Raw genomic sequence first — 26,821 nt, forward strand, 5'->3', positions numbered from 1 at the left:
TGATAAAAGCAACACATTATGCTGAGTAAGAGAAGCCAGACATAAAACAGTGCATACAGTATGATTGTATTTATATGATTCCATTTACATGGCGTTTTAGAATGGGCAAAACTAATCTACAGTGGTAGAAAGCAGATCAGTGACTGCCTGAGTCTGGGGCTGGGGGCAGGCATTATCATAAAGGGGCATGAGGGTACTTTTTGGGGTGTTGAAAATGTGCTATATCTTGATTGTGGTGATGTTTACAAGGATATCACAAACAGCTTGCCTTCAACTGCTAACCTAAAGGTTGGTGGTCTGAACCTACCCAGGGATAGCGGGAAAGATAGGCCTGGAGGTGTGGCTCCATTAAGATTACAGGGGGCAGAAAGTGTAAGTCAATGTATTCAAACAATACGGGTAGAGAGAGTGAGAACGCTGACACAACGTGAAGGATGTAACCAATGTTACCGCACTGTACATTTAGAAACTGATGAATGAGTGTATGTTCTGCTGTGTCTATTTTCACCAAAATTAAAAAAAAAAAAAAAAAGATAGCCAAGAAAACCCTATGGAGTAGTTCTGCTCTGAAACACATGGGGTCGTCATAAGTTGGAATCAACTGGATAGCTCCTAACAACAACAAACATTTGTCGAAATCAATTGACACTTGAAAGGGGTGCATTTTAATGTATGTAAATTGTACTTTAAGCCAGTTGATAAACAACACTCTCATTTGAACAGGAATCCTAAAAAGCCTCTTGCCACCCCAGACCTATCTGTCCGTGACTGTCTAGTGTTTATCTCTCCACCATCCACAAAGGCTTCGAAACGGCTGTGTGACAAACTTCGACCACGGCTTGTTCTGTGCCAGGCCCCTTGGGGATACGAGGTGAAGAGGACCCAGGCTCACCCTTGCAGAGTTGACAGTCCTTCAGGGGAATCAGATGCATAGGTAGAAGATGCTCACGCAAAGAGTGGGTAATGGTCACCACAGCGTGCACAGGGGCTATGGGTGCTCAGGGGGAGGGAAGCCAACAATGGCTGGGGAGGGGAAAGTCAATGTAAGTTCCACATTGGCAAGCAAGCTGTCTTGTTTACTGCTATATTACTTCTCCCCCAGGACAGTGCCTAGCACACAGTTAGTGCTCCGTATTTGTTGTTAATGGACGGTATAAACTAAAGCTGGGGTCTGCAAACTACGGTCCAAATCCGTCAAAACCCGGTCAGCCACATGTTAAGGGTTAAGTCCCACCCCGCCCGAAGCCCCGCCTTCTCAGAGCATAGGCCCCGCCCCAAGCCCCGCCCCGCCCCTCGGCGACGCCACTTCCGCCGACCCGCTTCCCCGAACTCCCTCTGGCTCCCGCCTTCGCCAGCTTCCGGTTGTCCTCGTCGCCGCTGCTGCCGCTGCTGCTGCTGCTGCTGTAGCTGCTCGCGGAGGCCGGAGGAACGGGCGGCGGCGGCGGCGGCGGCTGAGAGGGCGGCGGCGGGAGCGGAACGAGAGGAAGCGAGCGAGGAGGGAGCGGAGCGCGCTCAGACCCGCCCGCCGTTCCGCCCGCCTGAGGAGCGGGAGCAGCCCGGGCCCCGCAGCCCCCGCCGCCGCCGCCGCCCGCCCGCCCGCCCGCCTGCCTGTCGGACAAAGCCCGAGAGCCCGCGCCCAGAGCCATGTCCTCGTCCGCCGGCAGTGGCCACCAGCCCAGCCAGAGCCGCGCCATCCCCACCCGCACCGTGCCCATCAGCGACGCCGCGCAGCTACCTCATGACTATTGCACCACGCCCGGGGGGACGCTGTTCTCCACCACGCCGGGAGGTGAGCGCCGGCCGCCTCTCCGCAGCCCCGCAGCGCGCGCCCCTCAGCCCCCTAGACCTGCGCCAGCCCCCCCGGGTGTCCCCGCGTCCCCCCACGGTCCTGCGCGGCTCGGCCCCGCCGGGCCGCTTCGGCCTCCCCCTGCCCCCGCTGCACCGAAGCCCCCGGAGACTGCCTTGGGGGCGCGTCCGCGCTGCGGGAACCTTAACTTCGCCTTCTGTTTCTCCCGCAACTCGATCCACCCGGCGCGAAAAAAACAGCCCTTGTGCCCGCTTCGTGGCAGGTTTACGCGCTCGACCCAGTTTTCTTTTCCCCGTCGGCTCCTTCTCCGGCGAACTCGTCTCCGCTGGCCTTGCGCTCGCCCCGTGTTACCTCCGCCTCTTGCAAGTGGTGCATTTGTGCACATTAATGTTTGATTTGGGCGCTGCCTTCCGGGCCTTTTTAGGGAGGAACCTGAGGAGAGTAATTTCGCTCCTGGAACCCGGCGATGACTTGTTTTGCTGCTTTTAGAACACAAGGAGGAGGCTGGAATGCGGAGTTTGGAAGCCTCGCCCAGCGTTATCCTGCTTTGACAGCATTGTTTACTTTGCTGGACGAGGCCCCACGGTGGGGGGAGCCCTCCGGCCGGGAGGCGAGGGCGATAAAATAAGGCTCTGCAGCCAAGGTGGGGGTGGTGGGGCGCCGGCAGCCTGCAGGGAGAGGTTTTGGCCCCGCGCCTTTGGAGATGGCTTGGAGGGGCATTGCCAGGCAGGACATCCTGGTCGGGTGGGGTCGCCTGATCCCTGGGGAGGGGGCATGTGCAGAGAGGCGGTGCAGAGGGAGGTGCTTGGGCATTGCTTTTCCATGTAGGACCAGAAACTGTTTACAAGTAAGGAACACTGGGGTAGAGGTGAGGCGTGTTGAATTGGTCACGGGAAAAGGGAGCTCAAAGGTTGTCTGTTCCCTGACTGGGATGTTCTCCAGAGGGACGAGACCGGAGAGCGGGATTGCAGGCCGGCGTCGAAGGGAGTGGTGCTTCATTTCTCACTTGAGAGCTTTGCCTTCTTTTGATGATGGCGGGCTGCTCTAGCTAGGGACTTTGCTGGCAGCCCCTGCAGTTGACAGGACTGCTAGGGAGGTTCCTTGGTCTGGGCTCACGGTCGGACTACAGCCACCCCGTGCATTTAGGCCTGGGCCATCTCTTGTGCACAGTAGCAAGGCCTGGAGAATAAGGAGACTTCCTTGCCAACCCCAAGGGGTAAAAATCACAGAGGGAGCTTTTACAGAGGACTCTGGCCAGGCCACTCTAGGGGCAGGGTGGCTGCCTTGGAAGACTTGAAAATGACCCAGGAGGGGAAATGCAGCAGTATATGTGGAGAGCTGGGCTTAAGGAAGTGCTAACTGTGCAGAACAGTGGAGTTGTAATGACGCTGTTTACCTCACTGATGAAACCTCCTTCCTGACCTGATCTATTCAGGACCAGCCCCTGCGTTTGCGTGCTGAGACCTCGCTTTTTAATCTTGAAAGGTTTCGGCAGACCAGAATTCACTCCAGAGTTGTGTTGAACTTGAACTGATAGCTTTTAAGAAATGGATATTGTCTACCAGGGTGATGAAAGGGGATTTATAACTTCTTCCAGAATTCTTTGTGGCATTGGCCAGTAAATTCCCATGTTTCAGCAGTTAAGAACACGTGTCACAGTGACAATTGTACTCAGCCGTAATTTATTTGGGGAAGGAACTGAATTTCTAGCTATATATTAATCATTATTCCCCTGAGGGAAAAGCCACAGAGGGAAATCCTTTTGGCATATTTCAAACAGCCAAGCCTAATCTTTAAACATTGCTTTAAAGATAGAAGCCTGTCTCATAGTCTGGATTAGTTCCTAAAATGCTTGGAAAGATTTCTGCCAGAAACACTGATTCATTTACACCCGCCCCCCCAACACACATACTCACCACTGCTTTCTCAAATATCAAATTAACCGGCCTCCAAATAGTTTCTGCACACACGGTTTTTTGTTTCTGATTCAAATACCCATCATTTTGGCTCATCTGTAGTGTTGAGTCTGTATTTATTGGTAGAGCACATTATAATCTTTGGATTTTTAATGCTAGGCCTTACGTAACCTGTTTAAAGGATACAGCGCTGTTACAGTTGGGTGTAATCACTTCTGTGGCAGTTAATGTTGTTTAGGTGTTCGGTATTTATTGATTTAATTTTTCCCCCTTTGGGGTTTTTCTCTTCTGTGATGGTTTGTTTGTCTCATTGCTACACCCCTCACTGTCTCCTCATGTAATTTTATTTCCTTGAGCCAGGGTCAGATACTTCGTGGTGGTTTGGTCACTTCCAGTCACCTGAATGAATGTGGTTAGGAATCTTAAGTGAGTGTTATGAGCCCAGTGCAGTACTTTGCACAAAAAATGGCAACAGACAGAGGTAGGAAATGTAATCCGTGGTCTGAATGGGCTCCCCCATGTTGGCTGGGGGAGAGGAGGATAAGATTTTTAGTCCCAAAACAGTTTAGAGTCAAGTGCTAACTGATACATTTCAGACTTGAAAACATTTAGAAAAATGATAGCAGGCTTGTATTGGAAATCTCTGTTTAGTGAGGGAGATTAGCATTTCCTGCCTCAAACTTCAGGAAACCTTCTGGAGTGTCACACACATGGCAGAGCATGCCAGGGTAACAGTTGATGTGCTGGACGCGCTCAATGATCAGACGGGGCAGGGACATGCACGACATAGAGAACTTATGATATCGCTCCCCTTGAGAGGCCTCTTATCCATTAGGGATCGGAGGATACAACCTGCCCTTGAACGGGTTCCTCAAAATTGCCTTCCTGTGGTTTGGGAGTCCCTGGGTAGTGCAGACGGTTAGTGCACTCAGCTGCTCACCAAAAGGTTGAGGATTTGAGTCCATGCAGAGGTGCCTCAGAAGAAAGGCACGGTGATCCACTTCTGAGAAACCAGCCGTTGAGAACCGTATGGAGCGCACTTCTCCGCTGACGCACGTGGGTGCCGTGCCTCAGAGCTGACTTGACGGCAGTGGGCTTCAGTGGTTTGGGAAGGGAGAGGTAGGTCAAAACACACTTGCTGCAACCTCTTGGATTTCCCGTGTTGCTAGAAGAGTACTTTTTCTCATTTAAGGAAGAGGAAAAGTCTTGTTGAATAAATACAAGGAAAAAAATCCCCTTTTATGTTTTATTTTATTTTTTTCCTAGCTGCCTGTGGAGGAGTAGGAATATTTGGTTCTTCTGTTGAGAAGCTACTTTAAGCCTCAGCGGAAGATAAGGTTGCTGTAGTCGGCTTCACTTTTACAACACTGGTTAGCTTGAACCTACGGATGCTTTCATTTTATAATTGAGAGAAACTGAGACTCAGAAAAATTAAGTAACTCATTAGTGTCATACAGCCAATTAACGTCAGTGGGTAGCCTTGAATTTAGTGTCCTGATCACTCCCCCGGTATTTTCCTTCACTGTCTTAAGATGCTTATCTTACTTGGAAAGGAAGTTTGTGAACATTCAGAGAGATTGCTGTTTTTAACCTTTGGGATGCTAGCTAATGGGATTCCTTCTGCGAACTGATTTCTTTTGTATGTGCTGAACTGTCTCCTTCTGGGAGAGTTGTGCTCTGGGGAATAAGTAGAAACATAGAGGCCTTTCTTTTGGCCTTTCTTTTCCTGCCTAACATCCTCATCAGCTGTGGAAAAGTATGCTGTTGCCATAACAAGAGCAACAGAGGGGAACTAACTATGATGGTCTAACATTGTGTTCTTCCTCTCTGCTAGCTGGGCAGTTTGCTGTGACTGGTTTGCAGAGGGAGAATTACCTGAAGGCTATTAGAAGGATCTAGAGATAAAGGAGAAGGCAGGAAGAAGGGGAAATAACCCACTTCGAGGGAGCTGTATCAAAATAAGAGTATTTTGGGGGTAGTCCTCATTTGTAATCTGGTTCCTTTCTTGGGCGAAATGAATGGAGCACTGTGTGCAGATAAGGAGAAGGAAGGCCAGTTTCTGACTATGTCATAAAATTTCTAATTTGGTGATTTGTGGCTGGATTTATTCTAGGCCATTAACTCCTGAGCCAACAAATATACCTATTTGGCTCTCTAGCTTCAATTATTAGCCAAAGAACTTCATTTTTACATGTGAAAAGTATATGAAAAACAAGAGGTGTACAGTCACCTTGCCTTGTGATTGAGGAATATAGAGAATGATGCAAATTAACATATGGTATCATTCCTTAGAGGACATTGGTGGTGCAGGGATAGAATTCTTCTATGTGGGAGGCCCAGGTTCAATTACCAGCCACTATTTTTTTTTTTTTTATCCATCTGTCAGTGGCGGTTAGCGTGTTGCTATGATGCTGGACAGGTTTCAGTGGCTCTTTCAGACTAAGATGGACTAGGAGGAAAGGCCTGGAGATCTGCTCCAAAAAAGCAGCCAGTGAAAAACCCCTGTAGATCACAATGGTCCTGTCTGCAGCTGATCATGGGGATGGTGCAGGACTGAGTAGCATTTCGTTCATTGTTCATGGAGTCTCCACGAGTCAGGGGCCGACTCTGCGGCAGCTAACAACAGTCGTTCCACAGGAGATTCACATTCGTCAGCTGTCAAAATATACATTGGAGAAGGTACACTTCTTTAGTTTTTATATTGGGTGCATTTTTGCTGGCGAGGGACTGAGTTTTGAGCCTGGGAGGGCAGTGGTCCCCATCCTCAAGGCATAAAGCAATGTGCTGTGTAGAAGTGAGAGCTCTGCCTGACTTAAGTCAGGTACAGCCTAATGGGAGAAGACAGAACTCTTACAGGTTGATAGTGCAGGCAGGCACGATGGGCCTGGGCACAGCTCCCTTCAGCGTGTCGTGAAATAGGAAGGATGAAAAGGGATGCACCTGTGAACTGGCACTACCAAGGTTACTCAGCAGAGACCTTTGGAGGATTGGCGTCTTGAAGACAGATTTTATAGAAGGAGGTCTTAGGTGGTTTGGAGAAGCTGTAGGTTTGATTAATGGTGCGTATGTGAAGATTCACAGATCAGACAGGGTAAAGTTTAATGTGGCGAAAGCTGCTTCCTCTGGTTGGAGAGGAAGACTGCCTGAGCTCTTTGTTGGGTGAATGGAAGAAGAATTTCATTTTGATCATCTCGGCTCCCAATTCTTTAGGTGAGCAAATGTTTGTTCCTCTACTTATAGGAGCCCTGGTGGTGCAGTGGGGAAGAGCTCGGCTGCTAACCAAAAGGTTGGCAGTTTGAATCCACTAGCTACTCCTTGGAAACCGTATGGCGGATTTCTACTCTGTCCTGTACGGTCCTTATTATAGAACAGAAATACGTTGAGATTTACAGTTTTCCAACTTAAAGAATAGGTAAGGCCGAGGCTACCGTTTTCAAATTTGTTTGCTGTGGTACTTTGCTTTGTGAAGACCTTAAAACCTATGTGCTCCTTGATGTATGGCCAGTTTTTAAAGGCCCCTTCACTGCAGCTTGAAGGCAAGAAATCAGAGTGTTTACATCTGAATAAACAACCTTTCAGATCTCTAGGCCAAACACTCTGACAAACAGAAGCTGTTCTTTTCTTTGAATAATTTTAAAAAGTAAAAACCTTGAACAAGCAAGGGTAAATTAAATGGGAGGTACAATTCAATTTTTGTGGATTTCTTGGGGTTTTCTATATACAAGAGCATGTCATCTGTGAATATAGTTTTACTTCTTTCTAATCTGGATGCCTTTATTTATTTATTTGTCTAATTGCCCTGGCTAGATTTTTCTTTTTTATTCTATTGATATATTACATTAATTGATTTTGGGATGGTAAACCAACCTTGTATTCCTGAGGTAAATCCCATTGGGTCATGGTGTATAGTCCTTTTTATATGTTGCTGAATTGAGTTTGCTAATATTTGGTTGAGAATTTTTGTGCATCTATATTCATAAGAGATACTGAACTGTTGTCTTCTTTTCTTCTGATGTCTTTGTCTGGTTTTGGTATCAGGGTAATACTCACCTCATTCATTTTGATTGTTTTTTTTAGAAATGGCCTGCTGTTTGTAGCAGCAATGCTGACTACTGACTGATAAAGAGAGGCCATTGCTCTCTAGGTTCTAAGAGGTCCTTATCAGAAAGTGTGAGAGGCTTGTGATTCTGCATTTCAGGATGTCGAGATTAATCATTAGGGCCTCAGAGAACAGCTCCTCTCATCACCAGACACTGTTTATGTTAGGTGTTGGACTGCTTCTCCATTGACATGAAACCTCTCTGGTCTTAATAAGTTCCCAGAGATGTTATGAGTAGGCAGCAGCTAAAAGCCATGACCTGGACCCATGATCTCCGATAGGATTTTGCCTCTTACAGACTTTGTTGATAGAGTTCAAGCTCCTTAACTATAAATAAAAGTAGAAAGTGTTGATAGAAATCCATTATTATTATTATTATTTTAAATAAGCCATGCCAGTCAAAGAGTACTGAACTTGAGAGGGAAGCAAATAGTTGAAATGGAAGCCAGGCTTGGATCTGAGTGTTTTCCCCATACCAATAGCAGTGATCCTTCATTAATTGTTAGCATTACAGACAGAGGCTTAACCTCACAACTGTGAAATCGAATCCAAAGAATTGGTTCAGGATGCAGACAGCAACCTGGCAGATACAACCTGCATTTTCTTGGAATCAGAACCAGGCATTTCTTCTTGTGGAGAAAGTGTATTTCAAGGTGAATATTCGAATCCAAACAAGAATGGGCATATGTGATATACTTTATTTTGACCCAGATTTTCTGAATGGTTCAGGCTAGATAGACTTAAAATCAGTTGACATTTATTTGTTAAGGTTGGTTTCTGATTCATATACCATTTTGGAGCTGGTAAAACTTTAAAGATCATCCGGTTCAACTCATTTTGCACCTGAGATTCAAGAACTAGTTTTGTCTAGACTCCCTAGCTTGTTTGTGTTGGTCTTCTGACTCCTATGTCACAGTGACCTTTTGCAAATACTTTCAACTTCTCTGGACATGGATTTCTTCGTCTGTAAAATGAGAGGCTTCCACCAGATGCTTCCTTAGGCCTCTTCTGAGGCTAGACCTTCTGACAAGGAAAATAGCCGTTAGCAACTTCCCTTCCAGCCTGGGTGTGTGTTCTGTTATGCCAGGGTCCTACGTGATTGTGCACGGAGCCATCCTTTGACCTTACTATCTTGGAAATCTTTGCTCCCAATTATTGAGACGTGGAGCTTATCAAAGGAGGGTGGGATTGGCTTTCCACAGATCGTGGGTGTTTTTCATTTGCCGTAATATTTAGACATACTAAGTTATCAGGTCCTGAGACTCCCGTTGCGCCATTTATTGATGTAAAAATTATCCCTCGCTCGATTTTATTAGCAGTTTAGGGATTCGGTGGTTGGGCGCATGGACTATGGTTTGGCCGCCATCAGCCCCCCTGAAGGATGCTGGGTTAGTCAGCTTTTCATTGTCTCTGGGTTATCTGGTTTAGAGCTTTTTAGGAGTCTGTCTTTTCGTCCCAAGCTTCCATGAAGAATAGATGTTGTTGAAAAGTGAAGTTTGTTTCCAGATGTTTTCTAATCCAGTTAGTCAGACACAGACCTTGTTACCACCATCCCAAGGTGGAAGAAAGAAAAATAGAGAAAAACAATTTCTTTATAAGTCTTTTTCTATATTTTCTATTTTTTTATTGAGCTTCAGATGAATGTTTACAGAGCAAGTCATTTTCTCATTAAACAATTAATACACATACTGTTTTGTGACATTGGTCGCCAACCCCACAACGTGTCAACAGTCTCTCCTTCTTGACCTTGGGTTCCCCATTACCAGCTTTCCTGTCCCGTCCTGGCTTCTCGTCCTTGCCCCAGGCTGATGTGCCCATTTAGTCTCGTTCAGCTTTATGGGCCTGTCTAATCTTTGGCTGAAGGGCGAACCTCAGGACCCTTCTGTGTTTCCCCTCCTTAAGATTATAGGCAGGGAGAGAGAGTGACTTTTTTTCTGAGTGTACTAGAAGCACGTGCTGCCTGTTTCTTTTATATCTGTTTCTGATGGGGGGGGCTTACATGAGGCATAGGTGTTATTCTTTTCTGTTGCTGAACTTGTACTTTGAGAATTATCAAGAATTCCTAATAGAATACTGAGATGACTTGCCAAGTGCTTTGTCTCTTTTAAACTTTAATTTCTAGGTTTGAAGGATACCCTTCCTCACGGTCCCTGCCGCCCTAGCAGTGTTGGTCTCTTGTGTTTTTTTTTATATTTACAAGTAATTTGCAATTACCTTTTTATTTTGCTTTTTTTTTTTTATACTTATGAAAACAACACAGTTTTAAAAGTCATATAGTATTTCTTGGAGCCCTGGTGGTACAGTGGTTAAGTGATATGGCTGTTAACCAAAAGGCAAGCAATTCAAATCTACCAACTGCTACTTGGAATCCCAGTGGGGCAGCTCTACTCTGGGGTCTCTATGGGTCAGAATCCACTCAACGGCAGCAGATTTTGGGGAGTTATAGTATTACTAGACAAAGAACAAACAGCCACGTTCCCATGCTTTTAAACTCTTGCGGCTATTTCTTCTGGTGTTTACCAGTGACTATCTAGGTAACATGATTTAATGCCGTTTCTTCGTTTTCAATATTAGCAATTAGTTTCCTACTGTGGAAGATGAGGATTTGGTTGCTGTATACACCCTTCTCCCGATAGATATACTTCTACCTCCCAATTTAATTTTTTTAGCCCACTTTGGTTAGATAATATATATATGTAATGTTTATTAAATTTAGGTAAATATTAAACACGGATGTGGCTGATACTGTTGGTTTCCTGTCCAACAGCCATTTTACAATGCTAACTCAGATTCCCTCATTATTTTTAACTGACAGTGTGTCCAGCCCCAGGATATACATCATGACTATTCTAAGCCAGTTATGGCTTCCCCAGTGTTTGGCCTGGTGGATATCTGACCCAGTTCTGGACAAATGAAATGTCAGGGGAAGCCTGCTGGAGGTTTTCTGAGAAAGATTTTCCTCTTCGTGGAGGGAGTCCCATGAGGAAACCCTGTTTGACTTCATGCATTCCCTTCCTCTTTGGAACACAGTTAGTTATATGAGGATATAGGCCTGTTTCAGCCTTCTTGGAGAGCTTTCTTTCTAGTTTATTGAAGCTGTGCAGTTTGGGCTGGTTAATCTTTCTTATTCTGAGCTCCCTATTTGCACGAGTGGATGCTTAATTCTGATTCTGGAAGCAGTTTTATCATGGGAGGCTGTAAAAATGGTGGCGTGTCATCAGGCCTTGTCTAACTTCTGGATGCAGGAGGAGAATCAAGATCAACATCAGCCCAAGGCTGATTCCTGTGAGGTGGAGGTCAGACATACCTCCGCTCTCCAACGTTTTTACCAATTCTGATACCAGCCATCCCTCCCACAGCACACTCTGATTCTTGCTGAATTTGATAATTTGTTGCAGTGGCCACACAGAATTCACAGACCATACTCACAATTGTGGGGTTTATTAGGGAAGAAACAGGTTACAGTTCAGGATTAGGATCAACAAAAACAACTCAGGATACAGTTCTTCCATCAGGGTATGTATTGGCAGGCAGGCCTCTGCCACCGGCTCCGGCTTGGGCCTGGCCTCTGCCTTGCTCAGGCAAGTGTTACAGCTCTTTAACTCTTCTGATAAGTGACTGGAGGCACCCCACTCCGCTAGGAAGCCCCCTGCCTGAAGGCACTTGGCTCTCTTACTCAGTGGGTCAGCACACCCACTGTAGCCACCTTGCTCTGTGGGCCAGGAAACCCACTGCTCCTCCTGCCGCTCTCCTGGTTCTAGGAAGTTCTCAGCTCAGGGCCTTGAGTCCAAAGGGTGCCCTTCGTTCCTGGATCTTCTTGATGGTAGTGAGGTCCCCTTTCGAACCTCTGGGATCAGCTCCCATTTAGCCTAGCAGGATGGCAAAACTGGCCAATCCACTCCAAGGGTTTCCATAATTTCCAGGTGCCTTTTTCAGTTGTTAATACAGTTCTCATTTTTCAAAGCAAGAAAGATGAAGATAAATTTCTACTTTTCTTGTTCTAAAATTATATTTAAAATAGAATATAAGACTGTGTCATCCTTCATCCAGGAATAAATGATTCCAACTTTTTCAGCTGTTCTTCAAGGACTGGGGGTTGGAGTGGGCATGCAAAGCTTTTCTGCCAAGGTTAAGATCATGGTGTCAAGTCCAGTCACAAATGGTTTCTGCCATGCTGTCCTTCAGAGTAGAGATTACCATCCCCTTTTACTACCAGTGTTTTGTAATGCCCCATGTACTATTCGGAAATAAAAATTTTAGATTGTATAATTTACCAATTCACTATACTTTTTAAAAAATATTTTGATGTGTTTTAGGTGAACGTTTACATAGCAAATTTGGTTCCCATTTAACAATTTTTATACAACTTGTCTGTGATATTGGTTACATTTTTCACGATGTGTCAACATTCTCATTATTTCCGTTCTTTTTGCTCTGTTTCCATTAATCTAGCTTCCCTGCCCCTCCTTAGCATCTCATCTTTGTTTTAGGGTAAATATTGACCCTTTGGTCTCTTATAGTTGATTATTTAAGGGAGCACAGTATTCACGGGCGATATTGTTTATATTACAAGCCAACATATTTTTTGGATGAAAGGTGAGCACCAGGAATGGCTTGAGTTCCAAGTTCAAAGGTAGTCTCAGGGGTTCCTCTAGTCTATCAGTCTCATAAGTCTGACCTTTTTTAGGAATTTGAATTTTGTTCTGCATTTTTCCCTCTTTCTGCCCAGTACCTCCTAGTGTGTTGCTGGCCAGAATGGTTGGTAGTGGTAGCTGGACACCGTCTGGTTCTTCTGGTCTCAGGCTAGATGAAGATGTGGTTCATGAGGGCTGTTCTGTGGACTGATATCTCCTTTGAGTCTTTGGTTTCCTTCGTTTTCTTTTGTTCCAGATGAGTAGAGACCAACAGTTGTATCTTAGATGGCTGCTCACGAGCTTTTAGGACACCAGACACTACTCACCAAACTAGGAAGTAGAACATTATCATTATGAACTATGTTATGCCAATTGACCGAGTTGTCCTGTGAGGCTATGGTTCCAAGCCTTCAAACCCATTAATGCAGTCCCACAAGGTGTTTGGCTATATTGAGGGAGTATCTGTAACTGTGCCTCATGTGGTTTATTATGTATATGATTTAGTGCACATAGACCTGTATATCCATACGCCTACAGGTATACCAGTACATTCACACCCATATACTCATATGTGTCTTCCTGTACACATATATGCGTACATGTCTACCTATGTAATCACACTTTTTTTTTTTTTTTGGTGGTTATTGTTGGAAATTTTTGTTAATGGTGTTTACCAAAATTGTTCCTTAATTCGCACGTACTTCTTAGTGTCTTCATTTACCTTGGACAGGTTGTGCAGGCTTCACCTGTATTGGGTATTGCCTTTCCCATCACCAAAAATAACAAATGTCTACTATCTAGGAAGTGATTCCCCCTCCCCTCCCTGTCATCCCTAGTAACCATCAGAGAACATTGTTTTCTGTATATATACTTGTTCTTGACTTTTTATAAAAGTAAGACCATACAATATTTGTTCTTTTGTGATTGACTTATTTCACTCAGCGTAATGTCCTCCAGATTCATCCATGTTATAGTTGGACTCCTCATTATTCTTTATAGTTGTGTGGTATTCCATTGTATAGATGTCCACGATTTGTGTGTGTTACAGTTTCATGGACTCCTCGTTATTCTTTATAGTTGTGTGGTATTCCATTGTATAGATGTCCATGATTTGTGTATCCATTCATTTGTTGATGGGCACTTAGGTTGTTTCCATCTTTTTGCTATTGTGAATAATACTGCAGTGAACATAGGTATACATATGTCTATTTGGGTCACTACTGTTATAGCTCTAGGATATGTCCTGGGAGTGGAATTGCTGGATCATATGGTATTTCTATCTCTAGCTTTTTGAGGAAGCGCCATACTGTTCTCCGTAGTGGTTGTACCATTTTACAGTCTCACCAGCAATGTATAAGGGTTCCAATCCCCCCACAGTCTTGCCAGCATTTGTTGTTGTTTTTTTTTAATCATTGCCGTTTTTGCAGGGGTGAGGTGGTATCTCATTGTAGTTTTGATTTGCATCTCTCTTATGGCTAATGGGATCCCTGGTGGCACCATGGTTAAGAGTGTGGCTACTAACCAAAAAGTCAGCAGTTCTAATCCATCAGCCAATCCTTGGAAACTCTATGGGGCAATTCTGTATTCGGCTGTGTCCTGTATGATCCTATGAGTCAGAATCAACAGCAACAGGTTTGCTTTTTTGGTTTTTTATGGCTAATGATCATGACCATCTTTTCATATATTTGTTGGTCCCCTGAATGTCCTCTTTAGTGAAGTGTCTGTTCATGTCCTTTGCTCATTTTTTGATTGGATTGTTTGTCTTTTTGTTGTTGAGTTGTTGAAGTTGTCTTTGTATTTTAGAAAATAGACCATTGCCAAAGATTTTTTCCCAGTCGGTAGGTTCTCTTTTTACTCTCTTGGTAGAGTCTTTTGATGAGCATAAGGATTTAATTTTTAGGAGGTCCCAGTTATCTAGTTTATCTTTTTTCATTCATACATTTTTACTTTTGTTTGCTAGACTATTTATGCCAAAAGTTAGGTCTGCTATTTTTATTCTGTGTTACCTTCCAGAAACTTTACAGTTTTAGCTTTAACATTTAGGTCTTTGATCCATTTTTGAGTTAGTTTTTGTGCATGATGAAAGGTATGGATCCTGATTCATTTTTCTGCACATGGATATCCAGTTTTGCCAGCACCATTTGTTAAAGAGACTGTCTCTTCCTCATGGAATGGACTTTGACCCTTTGTTGAAGATCAGCTGCATCTAGATGAATTTACTTCTGGGTTCTCAATTCTATTTCCAGCTTTTCTTCAAGGACTGTAGGTTGGAGGGAGGCATGCAAGGCTTTTCTGCTAAGGTTAAGATCATGGTGTCAAGTCCAGTAACAAATGGTTTCCACCATGCTGTCCTTTATAGAGTACAGATTACCATCCTCTTTTATTACCAGTATTTTGTAATATTCTATGTACTATTCTGAAATAAATTTTTTAAATTGTATAACCTACCAATTCACATAATTTTTTATTTTAGCTTTTATTGTGATTTAGGTGAAAGTTTACTGAGCAAGTTAGTTTCTCATTAAATAGTTAATATACAAACTGTTTTGTGACATTGGTTGCCAACCCTTTGATGTGTAAATACCCTCCCCTTCTCTACCTCAGACTGTTCCCATTCGTCCAGTTTTCCTGTCCCTTCCGGCCTTCTTGTCTTTGTTTTTGGGCTGGTGTGCCCATTAGTCTCACACACATGATTGAACTACGAAGCCCCTCCCTCATGTGTGTTATTGTTGGTCCTGTAGGCCTGTCTAGTCTTTGGCTGAAGGGTGACTTTGAGGAGTGACTTCAGTACTGAGTTAAAAGGGTGTTCTGGGGCCATGCTCTCCGGGTTTCTCTAGTCTCTCTCAGACCAGCAAGCCTGGTCTTTTTTTGTGTGTATGTCTGAATTTGAGTTTTGTTCTACATTTTTCACCTGCTCTGTCTGGGACCCTCTATTGTGATCCCTGCCAGAGCAGCCAGTGGTGGTAACGGGACACCGTCTAGTTGCTCTGGACTCAGTCTGACAGAGGTTGTGGTAGTTGTGGTCCATTAGTCCTTTGGACTAATCTTTCCTTTGTATCTTTGGTCGTCTTCATTCTCCTTTGTTCCAGTTGGGATGGGACCAGTAGATGTATCTTAGGTGGCTGCTCACAGGCTTTTATGACAGCAGTCACTACTTACCACAGTCAGGTGTAGAACATTTTCTTTATAAACTGTGTTATGCCAGTTGAGCTAGATGTCCCCTGAGACCATGGTCCCCAGCCCTCAGCCCAGTAGCTCGGTCTCTCAGGGCATTTGGATGTATCTGTGAAGCTTCTATGACTTTGCCCTGGTCAAGTTGGCAGTTCACATAATTTTTAAAATTGTGCGTTTCTCTGTCATATAAAAAGAAATATAGGGATTAGCTAACTTACAAAATAGGGACGTACTCAGGCCTTGCCCAACTAGAAGACCAAAACAAAACAAAAACCATGTCCACCAATTTCTATAATACTCCCTAGGGGACAGTAACTCCCCGGTGGAGAAGCAGTGCTTCAGGGCAGATACTTGGCCCTGTCATATAAGTAGCTCTTCCTTGCCATTTAATATGTAAAGCAGTTACCTTTCCACTCCTTTCACTTTGGACAACTTAATCTCACTCTTGGAGGTCATAGAGACTGTGTGGTAGAGTAGAAAGAGTGCTGGGCTAGGAGTAAGGAGACCACAGTTTTAGTTCTGGTTCAGCCTCTAATTAGCTTTGTGACCTTGATTTAGTCCCTTCCCTGGGTCTCACCGTCATCTGTCGAAATGAGAAACTGTATTAGATAATCACTGTAGCCCTTTCTATCTTTCTCTTACTAATTCTTTAATATTGCATCTTTTCTCAAACCACAGTAAGTAGGATTTGGGAAGAAGAATGAAGTTAGGTCCTTCTCATAGTATGGCAATCTTCAAATTTTAATGAACATAAGAATCACCTAGAGAACTTGAAAAAAATATGGATTTTCAGGCTCTGCTCGCAGAGATTACAGTTCGGTTGGAGTCTGTTTTTTAACAAACATTCAAGATGATTCTGGTGAAAATATCAGTAGATCAACAAACAAAAAAATACTGTCCTAGTGGGTTCCACTAATGATACAGTATTTTGCTTAGTTTATTACAGAGAGACAGAGCCAGATATTTTATTTTGACTTCTTAAAAACTATAAATATGATTGTGGGTGCAGTGTAGTTACAACAGAAATACCAAAAACCAAACCTAGCGCCATTGAGTCGATTCCAACTCATAGCGACCCTATAGGACGGAGCAGAACTGCCCCCATAGAGTTTCCAAGGAGCGCCTGGCAGATTCAAACTGCTGACCCTCTGGTTTGCAGCCGTAGCATTTAACCCCTATGCCACCAGGGTTTCTGACAACAGAAATAGATAGTAAAAAAGAAATTCAGTATCATTTGGAGTTGGCTTGAAAGCCTTAAAGGTTTAGTTTTGAAATGCCTTCATGTGCTAATTGGTGCCCGTTTGAGAACATCCTGGGTCCATTTCCATTCTGAGAAATGTAAGTCATTCTTTTCCTGTTACTGACTGACTTCGTTGTATTACCTAGAGGAGAATATGTTTACTGCTTAATTGTAGTTGTTATTGCAAGGATATATATGTGGAGGGGGAGGGATAGAGTCTCCATCTGGCCATTTTCTCAAAAGCAGGAAGAACTAGTTTGACTCTTTTTTCCATCCTGTCAAAAGAAGTTATTTACTAGCATTTGTGCAAAAGCCAAAAAAAAAAAAAAAAAACAAAACCCTTGCCATCGAGTTGATTCTGACTCATAGCGACCCTGCCAGACAGAGTAGAGCTGCCTGATAGGGTTTCCAAGGAGCACCTGGTGGATTTGAACTGCTGACCTTTTGGTTAGCGGCGAGCTCTTAACCACACTGCGCCACCAGAGCTCCAGCATTTATGCAAAACTGGATGTTAATGCTAAGAAAATCATTGGGCTTTTAATGTATTTCCCAACTATTTAAGTGTTGGCATTATTTCTTCAGACTACGTATTAGTCTCCTCCCTTCTTTGGGAAGACTCCAGAGTGTCTATTCCTCTTGCTTTGCCTTTTTTCCACTTGCTCCCTCATATTTCAAATAGATTTGTCAGCTGTTCCAGTCTTCTGTTTCCCAGGATATAGCCATCACGTGTTGTTGGAGGAAGTAAGTCTGAGCCAGACTATCCTTTATTATAATGACGGGAGTTTGTTCTTTTTCACTTTAGAATATAACGTATTTTATGAGCATATAGTATTTAGAGCCTACCCCTTTAAACTGGGTAGCTTTGTACACAGTTTTACTATTAGATAGAATAGGTCCTTTCGCTTGGATAGCTAAACCCTTTTAAGGCAAGTTTTTCTTGTCTGGATTCAAGCCTATTGTGAGCAAGATACCTCCATGTGACTCCCTGACTTTATTTGCTTAGGCAGGATGGCAGATAAGCTGGGCTACCAGCCCCTTCCAGTCCTTGCTCCCTTAGCAGACATCATTAAGTGATCACCACACTCTTTCTTTACTGAGTCACGTATAGACTTAGAGTCAGCAGTAGAACTCCAGGTTCCCACTACATTTGGCTAACATCCCAAAATCAAACCCACTGCCTTTGAGTCAATTTCGACTCAGAGGCCAAGGTCACATCTCTAAACTGTTACTTAGTTGTATGTCTTGTTATAGCCATTCTTAACCTGGGAAAACCATGACAGAAAGGATAGACAGCAGCAGGTTTTCATAACTGCTTATGAGATAAACAGTTAGCAGTTAGCAATAATCAGAACTATTGTTGTTTCTAAAACATGGTAGCACTTACAGGTAAGCAGGTTCTGTTTTATAGAATAGAGAGAGCTCCAGTTTCTACCATAGTTCTGCCTGGGAAGAATGTCATCTCCGTGCTTCTTTGAAAGCCTTTAACCTAAAGGTGGGTTATCCATCTGTTGACTGTTTTTTCAAATACTTATCTATTCCTTCATTTAAAAAAATTATTTTGAAGATCTGCTTAATGTTAATGACATAGACCTGGCATAAAGAACGCACAGTCTATACAGGCAGACAGATAAACTGACAATTTCAAGTATAGTGTGAGGAGTCCTGTAATAGTGATGTGTATTGACTAAGATATGAGAATGGGGAAAGTGTTTAGAAAAGGGGAGGGGCTTCATAAAGGAAGTGATGCTGGAACTGTGTCTTGAGGGATGAGTAGAAGTTTAACTAGGAAGAGGAAGGGGCATTTCAGACAGCAGGGAAGCCTGGTCAGAGGCTGTGAGCTTAGAGCTTGCCCATCCTCTTTACTTGAATTGTAAAATCCTTAAGGGTTAGGACTAGATGGGGTTTAAACTAAATTCCTGGTTATTATTATATGTTGATAGCACCTTAATTTGTTTCAAACTGTTTGAAACCTGTTTTCCAGGAACACGAATCATTTATGATCGAAAGTTTCTGTTGGATCGTCGCAATTCTCCCATGGCTCAGACCCCGCCCTGCCATCTGCCCAATATTCCTGGAGTCACTAGCCCTAGCACCTTAATCGAAGACTCCAAAGTAGAAGTAAACAATTTGAATAACTTGAACAATCATGACAGGAAGCACACAGTTGGTAAGAGAATGCCGGTGTTGGGGACCAAGAGGGTGGCCCTGGGAAATTGAATGTCAGTCTGCAGTAGGTTAGAAAAACATTGATGGCTTCAATTACAACTGTTGTTCAGTTATATGTCTCAAAGATTTTTTACAGCTCCCCTGAAGGTTTATTGAAACGCTCTGAGACCCTAAGCTCTCAATCATAATCAAATATAATCTACTTGGTCGGGGAGGGGAAATCCAAAATCAGGGAACGGGAAACTCCAAAAATGACTCCTTAAGCCATGCCTTAAGCCATGCCTTAAGCCCTGCCTAGCCTAGACTTGACTAGGATAAAAGGCACACACAAAACAAAACAGAATTTACTAACACTCCCCCCCATCCCCCTGCCGCCCACCCGTTTATCACCTTCAGTAAATAGGCCCTATTTCTTACAAGAATAATGTCCTTTTTATGGTGTGGGGAAAAGCAGTGTGGTTTCCAGAACTGCCTGTAATACTTACATGAGCATCCCTACACACACTGTAGTGATGAGTTGTCTTGAACTCTGTGGAGCAGAGTAGTGGGGTGGAAATGGCTAGCTCCTGAAGTAAAACTCTGCGCTTGCATTTGGTGACCTTTGTACCTGAGCTGCATCCTGCTTCCTCAAATCCCCAATGAGTTTTTCATGGACAAAGTGACAATTCAGAGCAGGGCCAAAGTTCAGAGCTTCGGGAAGAGTGTGCTGACATGATACATGGCCAAGAGCGCACCAGGGGCTGCTGGGTAGTTTTTTTTGTTTTCGTTTTTAATTGTGGTAAAATATACATAACAAAAAAAAAAATTGCCATTTTTAAGTATACCAGTCAGTGACAATTACATTCAGTCTGTTGGGCAGTCATTACCTCTCTCTACTTCCAAAACTTCTCATCACCCAAACAGAAACCTAGTACCCCTTAAGCAATAACTCCCCGTTTTCCGCTCCCCCAGCCCCTGTAACCGCTCCTAAACTTTTGTTGTCTCTGTGCATTTGCCTAGTTGAAATGTTTCACATCAGTGGGATCATACAATATCTGTCCTTTTGTGTCGGGATTGTTTTACTCCACAGAACGTTGTCAAGGTTCATCCGTGTCATAGCATGCACTAGTTAATTGTTTTAAGGCAGCAGAGAATGGGGCAGTTTGAATTATTTTTTGACCCTCATATAGAGGGAGCGACAGTTAAAACTGCTTTACCTTTCCTTTTTGTGCTAAATGTTTCATTTTCTTCACCCTGACTAGGGGACGACGCTCAGTTTGAGATGGACATCTGACCATCCTGCAAGGAACAGAGGAAAAGCAGCAATACTGATGCCTGTGTGTCCCCGATTTGGTCAATAGGATCAACGATGAAAAGACCGATGAGGCAGTACCAGCAGTCCCCATTGCAGTCCCGTCCTCCTCCTCTTCCGGGTGCCAAATAATGCGAAGATGAGCTTCATCTGACCGTTTCCTCCCTGTTTCCTGTTCCTCTTCCCAGACAGACAGATTGGATTGAAGGCCCTTAGCATATTTCTGTAGAAGTAAGCAGCCTCAGAGGAAAACAGTAAATTCTGGCCTCCCTGGTCATTTTTCTATGAAGACCGAAAAAAAAAAAAGTCCCCAAATCAACTATCAACCTACCAATTCTTCCCTGGCTGGGAAGTCTGGGGAAGAGTCCAGAGGTTTGAGGGGTTCAGCATTACTCATATTCCTTAGCCTCTGCCTCACTTGCCTGTAACCTGTGGTCCAGTGCTGCAAGAGTCTGGGTTCGGGGTCTTTAAAACCATTAGGGGAAAATAATGAACAAAAGGAGAGCTGCTTTCCCTTTGACCTTGGGGTGTTTGTCCTTAGGGACAGAGCACAGTTTGTGCAACTCTGGTAGCGTTACCCTCTGACACTGTTCTGAGGTTGCTTCCCCTCCTTGCCCAGGGAGGAGTGTCTTCTGTCTTTGCTATTCACCTTCCCATTCCTTAGTGCATTTGTGCAAAATTTTTAAACTCTCTATGTCAGAGGGAAGCCCTCGGTAACCAGCTGTTCTTTCCTCTTCCTCTCCTGTTCCTCGCTGCTTGCATCTTGCTGCTTGCCAGGTCCTCTTGTGCTCCCTCTCAGATGCCCAGAGCAGGTCGATCCCAAGTAATAAAGGCACTTTGGCCTCCATTTGGTGGATAAGGCCTGACCATAGTGTCGTCCCATGTAGTACTTAAGAATGGCCTCTGAAGAGTGCTGAAACATTTGAGTTCCCAGTCTTGCCCAGTAAGCATCATATTTGTTGTCTCAGATTTCAGTTTCTTATGTTTTGAATTTAGAGTTGACTTTCACAGTGTTCTTAGAGAACTGATTTTTTTTTTTCCTTTGTGAGCCTGCTTTGTTTGGCTGCTGGGATAGATAAGCGTGGACTTACAAATGTGTTTTTCCCAGTTTTCTTTCCTTCCCTGTTAACTCTGAATGTTCCTTTTTCTTCTCACCCTCCTTCCCTCTCTCCTTCCTTTTTCTCTGGCAGGCCATTTTTCCAATTTATATCAAAGATACCTCAAGTGTTGGTATCTAATAATACCTGTCACTCTTCTCTGAGGAGCGACCTTTTATTTTTAAGACTACAGACCTATTTTTAGATATGTTTTCAGTACAGTTTTGAACAGCAACTTTTTAATTAAACATCTTCCAATGTCAGGGAGGTGAGAACTGTCTGTGGAAGACGGCTGTTCTGTGTCACCATCCTCTCTCCCAGTCCCTAGGAGCTCTTTCCTTCTCCTTTAGTGCTGGGTGTGCGTGTTTGGAGTTTGTAGTGGGCGGTTTGTAAAACTGGACCATTCTGCCTCGCTGTGGGTTGTTCATGAAAGCTTCATTCTTTTACCACTTTGCTCTCTCGTTCCCCTTCATACCCACCCCACTTTCCTGTGACTATTGACTGGCACAATAATTGCAGGAGAGTGACTCCACTCGAAGACAGACGAATGCACCCATTCCCTACTAGAAAGAAAATGAAGTGGCCACTGGGGTCCTGGGAATCTCTGATTGGATTTGGTGCCCTGAACTCTTTAAAGAGATCACATCCCAGGGTGAGAGTAACAGGCCAATTGGCTAAGAAAGAAAGCCGTGTGTTTTTCTTTTGAACTATGAAAAGACCCTGTTTGTGAACACATTTTAGACAGAAGGGAGGAACGATGTCTAAGCAACTTTGTTCTGTTATCTGCTACAAAATGTGAATAGTTCAAAAATTGAAAACTTTTGTGATGGTTGATGTCTCTCAGGAATAAGCTGGTTCTCCAGTGTTTTAGAGATGCTTTGAGTCTCAAAATTTGATGATCAGAAAAGTATTTTTGTTTGTGTGCTTAATGTACCCCGTTCTGATTTCAATTAAACTCCAAATTTTGCTTTACATACTCTTGGGAACACCTAAGTTGCACTGTAATTTGCATTCGAAGCTTGCCTAGGACCTCTTTGGGAGCTGTCTGGAGAACATGATTCTTTGGAAATGAAACTTCATCCTTCATACACTGGCTTCGGCATCCTGTGGAATCCGACTACAACTAGCAGCTAGTCAGTCTGTCAGTGAGCAGAAGTGTGTGCCCTTCTTGATCTTTATTGCTACAGATGAACACTTGGCTTTCTCACTTAACAATGGGAAATGGATATAAAACATGAGAGATTGAGTAGTATCTCGGGGAATCTGCACTCAGCCTCCTAAGCAGAGGACATGTTTTAGTATTTCTTGGGGGTGTTGGCTGCGGAGTCCCATACCCTTCTCTGCAAGGACCTTCTTACTGCTCATTGCAATTCTTTTCTGGAGGCCACCACTTGTAGCGATACTTGGACCGCCATAACTCAGCATTTAAAAAATAATTCCATAAGGCAAGAGACAAACTTCCAACTTCGTTTCATGCCTCATGGAATCATTTTCAGGGCAAACCAGAGTCCAGTAGGTGGTTTTCTTCTGGATGTTTGGCAGGACTCTCACAGGTGAAACCCTAAATGAATAGTCCATCCTGGCTTTTTCTTAGGGTTTCTTAAAATCTTATTGGCCATTTGTACTTTTCTTTTTATGAGGAAACCATGTTTCTAGGCTTCTGGGGGAAATCTGTCTTAATAAGAAATGACCTTCTCCCAGTGACCTCCTCCAAATGCCAGCAGGAGACCTGTGTGGTCGTAGTTGTACCTTCTTTAGTGTGGTTCATCAAGTTCCACTTCCTCCTATTCTGCCTCAATATGCGAAGTGTTCTCAAGAGCACAAGTGTAGAGAAGCTGCCTTCTAGGTATTGGCTTCCTAGCCAACAGCTTCGTCTGTCTACCTGTGTTCTACTATGTAACACGTTGTCCCAACACTTAGTATATTACAGCAGCAGACATCATGGGACAGTTTCTGTGGATGGCGAACTGGAGGGCAGCTGAGCGTGATGGTTCTAGCACAGGGAGGACTCAGGAAGTTGCAGCCAGGATGTCGGCAGGTGCTGCAGTCAGCTGGGGCTGGAGGATTCACTTCCAAGCCCTCTCTCTGTGACTGTCAGCAGGATGCCCCTGGCCCCCATGGGGGTCTTTCGCTAGGGCAGCATAGGTGTCCTCATGGCATGGCACCTGGCTCCCTCCAGAGCGAGTGATGCCAGAGAGAGGGCAAGGAGGAAGCTGCAGTGCCTTCAATGACATAACCTCCAAAATCATGTACTGCCACTTTCTCCTTGCATTCCTTAGAAGCAGGCCACTAAGCCCAGCCTACACTCAAAACCAAAAACCAGACCCGTTGCCATCAATTCTGACTCACGGCAACCCTATAGAGAGAGTAAAACTGCCCCATAGGGTTTCCAGGGAGCAACTGGGGGATTCAAACTGCTGCCTTTTTGGTTAACAGCTAAGCTTTTAACCACTGTGCCACCAGGGCAACCTATACTCAAGAGGAGGGAAATTATACCCTAATTTTTTTCTTAGATGGAACAGTATCAAAGAATTTGGTATCAAAGATGGTATGTTGAGAGAGATGTTATCACTGAAAACAATTCTTGCTTCACCAAACGGATAGCAGGCAGGCTTTCTCTTTCCCCAAACCCACCTGTTGACTTGGAGAGGGATAGCAAGAAATAGAAGTTCCCAGGAGAAGTATAATATCAATACCCCTGCCTGATCATCAGCAGCCCAGGGAAGCTTATTTGCAAGTCCTAGGCTTAGTGTCTCTAAGACTCATTACCACGTTATCTGTTCTCTCCCTTGGCTAGACATTCACAAAGAAAGGGAATTGGATTCTTCCAGCTGAGCCACTAAAGCTGACTTAATTGGAATCAAGATTGTCAAGCAAAGGGAGCAGATGTGAATTAGACGTTAGGTTATTCAGGTAAAGAAAACAGATCGTATTCGTGATTAAACCGATGATGGTAAGAGGAAGCCAGGTCCCACCAGAATCTGTGCTTGGTACCTGGTCTCTCCAGCCACACCAGCTTAAATAGACTTGGGTTGGGAATCTTACCCAAGAAGCAACTTTTCAATAAAGTAGGGACCATCTGGCATTATAAATGTCTGCATGTGCTTGACTGCTCTTTTAAATCCTGTGTGCAGGTGAACTGTTGCCCACCTGGTCCTGGGCTTCCTGATGGAAATGTGTGATTAAAGAGAGCCCGTCTGGTCTTCACCTTCAAAAGAGAAACTTAAATGAGGCTTCTCAGTTCAGTAAATTCTCACCGACTGTCTGCTGTGTGTTTCTGACACCCATTCCCAACCATGTTTTAGACATCTTAAAGGTGCGAGTCTTAATTTGCATGTAGGCTGTGTGTCTCCCCAGCGTTTTCCTGTCTGCGGCCCCGCGTACTTTAGAGCCTACTTGCATAAGCGGCACTGCTGCTGAGGCAGCTTATGTAAAGAGGTACTTCTTCTAGAGGTAAAAAACTCGTCTTTAAAGTACCTTCAAATTAATTTTGTTTTCCCTTCTTTTGAGGTGGAGTCAAAGTAAAACCAAATCGGTTGCCGTCGAGTCAGTTCGGACACACGCGACCCCATTGTTGTTGGAGTAGATCTGTGCTCCGTAGAATTTTCAGAGCATGATTTCTCAGGAGTAGATAGATCTCCAGACCTTTCTCCTGAGGTGCCTCTGGGTGAACTCAAACCTCCAACCTTTTGGTTAGCAGCTGAGCGCGTTAACTCTTTGTACCGCCTTTTTTGCTTTTGGGGTTACTTGCTCTTTGGCACCCTCAGACCTTGTCTTCTCAGTTCAGACAGTGCTGAAGTCCCACATTTCCATTAGAATGCATCCTGCTTTATATGTGGGTTTCAACCCAGAGTCCATTATTCAGCCAGTGTATATGCAGTGCCTGCTTTGAATCAACGCAGCTGGGGTATGGGGGTCAGCATGTTGGCAGCAGTATCCCAGACACTGAATCTTTTTCCTTTCTCCCCGTTTGGGATACTTGCTGCTTGAAGCCAGGCCCCTTACTCCTTCTCATTGCTCTTTGGAGAGGATGACCCACTGCCTTCTCCACCTGGTTCAGAACTTTCCCTTCTTGGCCTATTTTCTGGACTACGTGCATATGGGCAGCTATTTATTAATCTTGAAACCTAATCATTTACCCCTCTCCCCATGACACCTGGGAGGGGGTACTATTTGTTTTAAAGAAGCATTGTTTCTTTGGGAGGTCAATTTATGTCTGGACTCTTAAGGGGCATAGTTCCCCCAGTTCTTTACCTCTGCTTTTAATAAAAGATGAAATCAAGATTTTGATGCAGTTGGTCACAGTTCTTTAGAATGCTTATATTCCAGGGGTGTTTCCTGTTTTAGTAAAGGCTTTCCAGTTTAATGTTGGTGTTTCCTTGAGGCTAGCTCAGAATAGTTTCTTGCTGATGGTTGTAAAGATAATTGGTACACACTTTTTCCAATTAATCATCCACTTTTCCCACCTTCTGGAATTTAAATTTCTTTCTCTAGGCTGCTCCTGGAATTTCGTACCATTTCTCAAAGCATAGATTTAGGGAAGGTCTTTTGAGTCCCTGTGTAGATGGTCTGTGATTTCCTCTTTGCTTAGCCTCTGCCCACAGGCCTGGCAGACTATACTGTATGTCACGTACGCCATGTGGAAATCTTACTGAGACAAAATCCCTAGGGACTTAAACTCCTGCTCTGCCACCTTTCTAAGGGTGGGAGGCTGGCAGAGATGCTGCAATGCTTGATAATCATTTGGCCACATGGAAGTTTCCAAGGGGAGCTCTTGGTGGTGCTTAAACTTAAAATTCCTGGGCACCCCAAGCTTAGAGGGTTCCAGGAACCTAGCACAGAATGTCCATTTTAGCCCCAGTGTACCCCTCACCCCCTTAATCTTCAAAGGAAAAGAAATCCAAGCCCAGGCCAGGGTAATTTTTACTTGAAACCATGGGAGTGTGTGTGGTGGGGGGGTGAACGTGAGTGTAGTGGTAATGGGCGAGTTGTGTGGGTGAGCCATCCTCCTGAGGTCGCGTCCATGTCACCCAGTACTGAGAGCCAGTGCCTTTCCTTCACCTAAATTGGGGCCCATCTCTTTCCTCTGCTACCCAGGGGTTAAACCTTAAAGAAGGTGTCTTGGAGAACCCAGAGGACATTCAAGTATTCAGGTGTCCATTTTGAGCATCTTTAAAATGTTTTGTAAAGAAAATGCCCTTCCTCGTCTTGGTGCCACAAATGGCCCACGCCATCCATTCTGAATGGAAAGCGGAGACTGCCAGTACGTCCCTTGGTCTTCTCTGCATCTCCCCAGTGTGGTCATCCCTTCACCCCTCCCATCCACTTCACCGTTGTGGATGGATAGCAGAGGGCATCGTGCAGTCCTTGAGGCAGTCCTGAGTGATTTCCTGATCA

At 44.3% G+C, this 26,821-nt stretch overlaps 1 protein-coding gene across 1 annotated transcript; it reads left to right on the plus strand.

The window, feature by feature from the left end:
• The first annotated feature begins 1,611 nt into the window (after positions 1-1,611).
• Positions 1,612-25,447, plus strand: EIF4EBP2 (eukaryotic translation initiation factor 4E binding protein 2). Its single transcript, XM_064269663.1, has 3 exons — positions 1,612-1,789; positions 18,852-19,037; positions 20,278-25,447. Exons 1-3 carry the CDS (start codon positions 1,645-1,647, stop codon positions 20,307-20,309), a joined length of 363 nt encoding a protein of 120 aa, XP_064125733.1. The 5' UTR covers positions 1,612-1,644; the 3' UTR covers positions 20,310-25,447.
• Positions 25,448-26,821: the final 1,374 nt, after the last annotated feature.

This window comes from Loxodonta africana, chromosome 16 (genome assembly GCF_030014295.1).
Source record: "Loxodonta africana isolate mLoxAfr1 chromosome 16, mLoxAfr1.hap2, whole genome shotgun sequence".
NCBI lineage: Eukaryota > Metazoa > Chordata > Mammalia > Proboscidea > Elephantidae > Loxodonta > Loxodonta africana.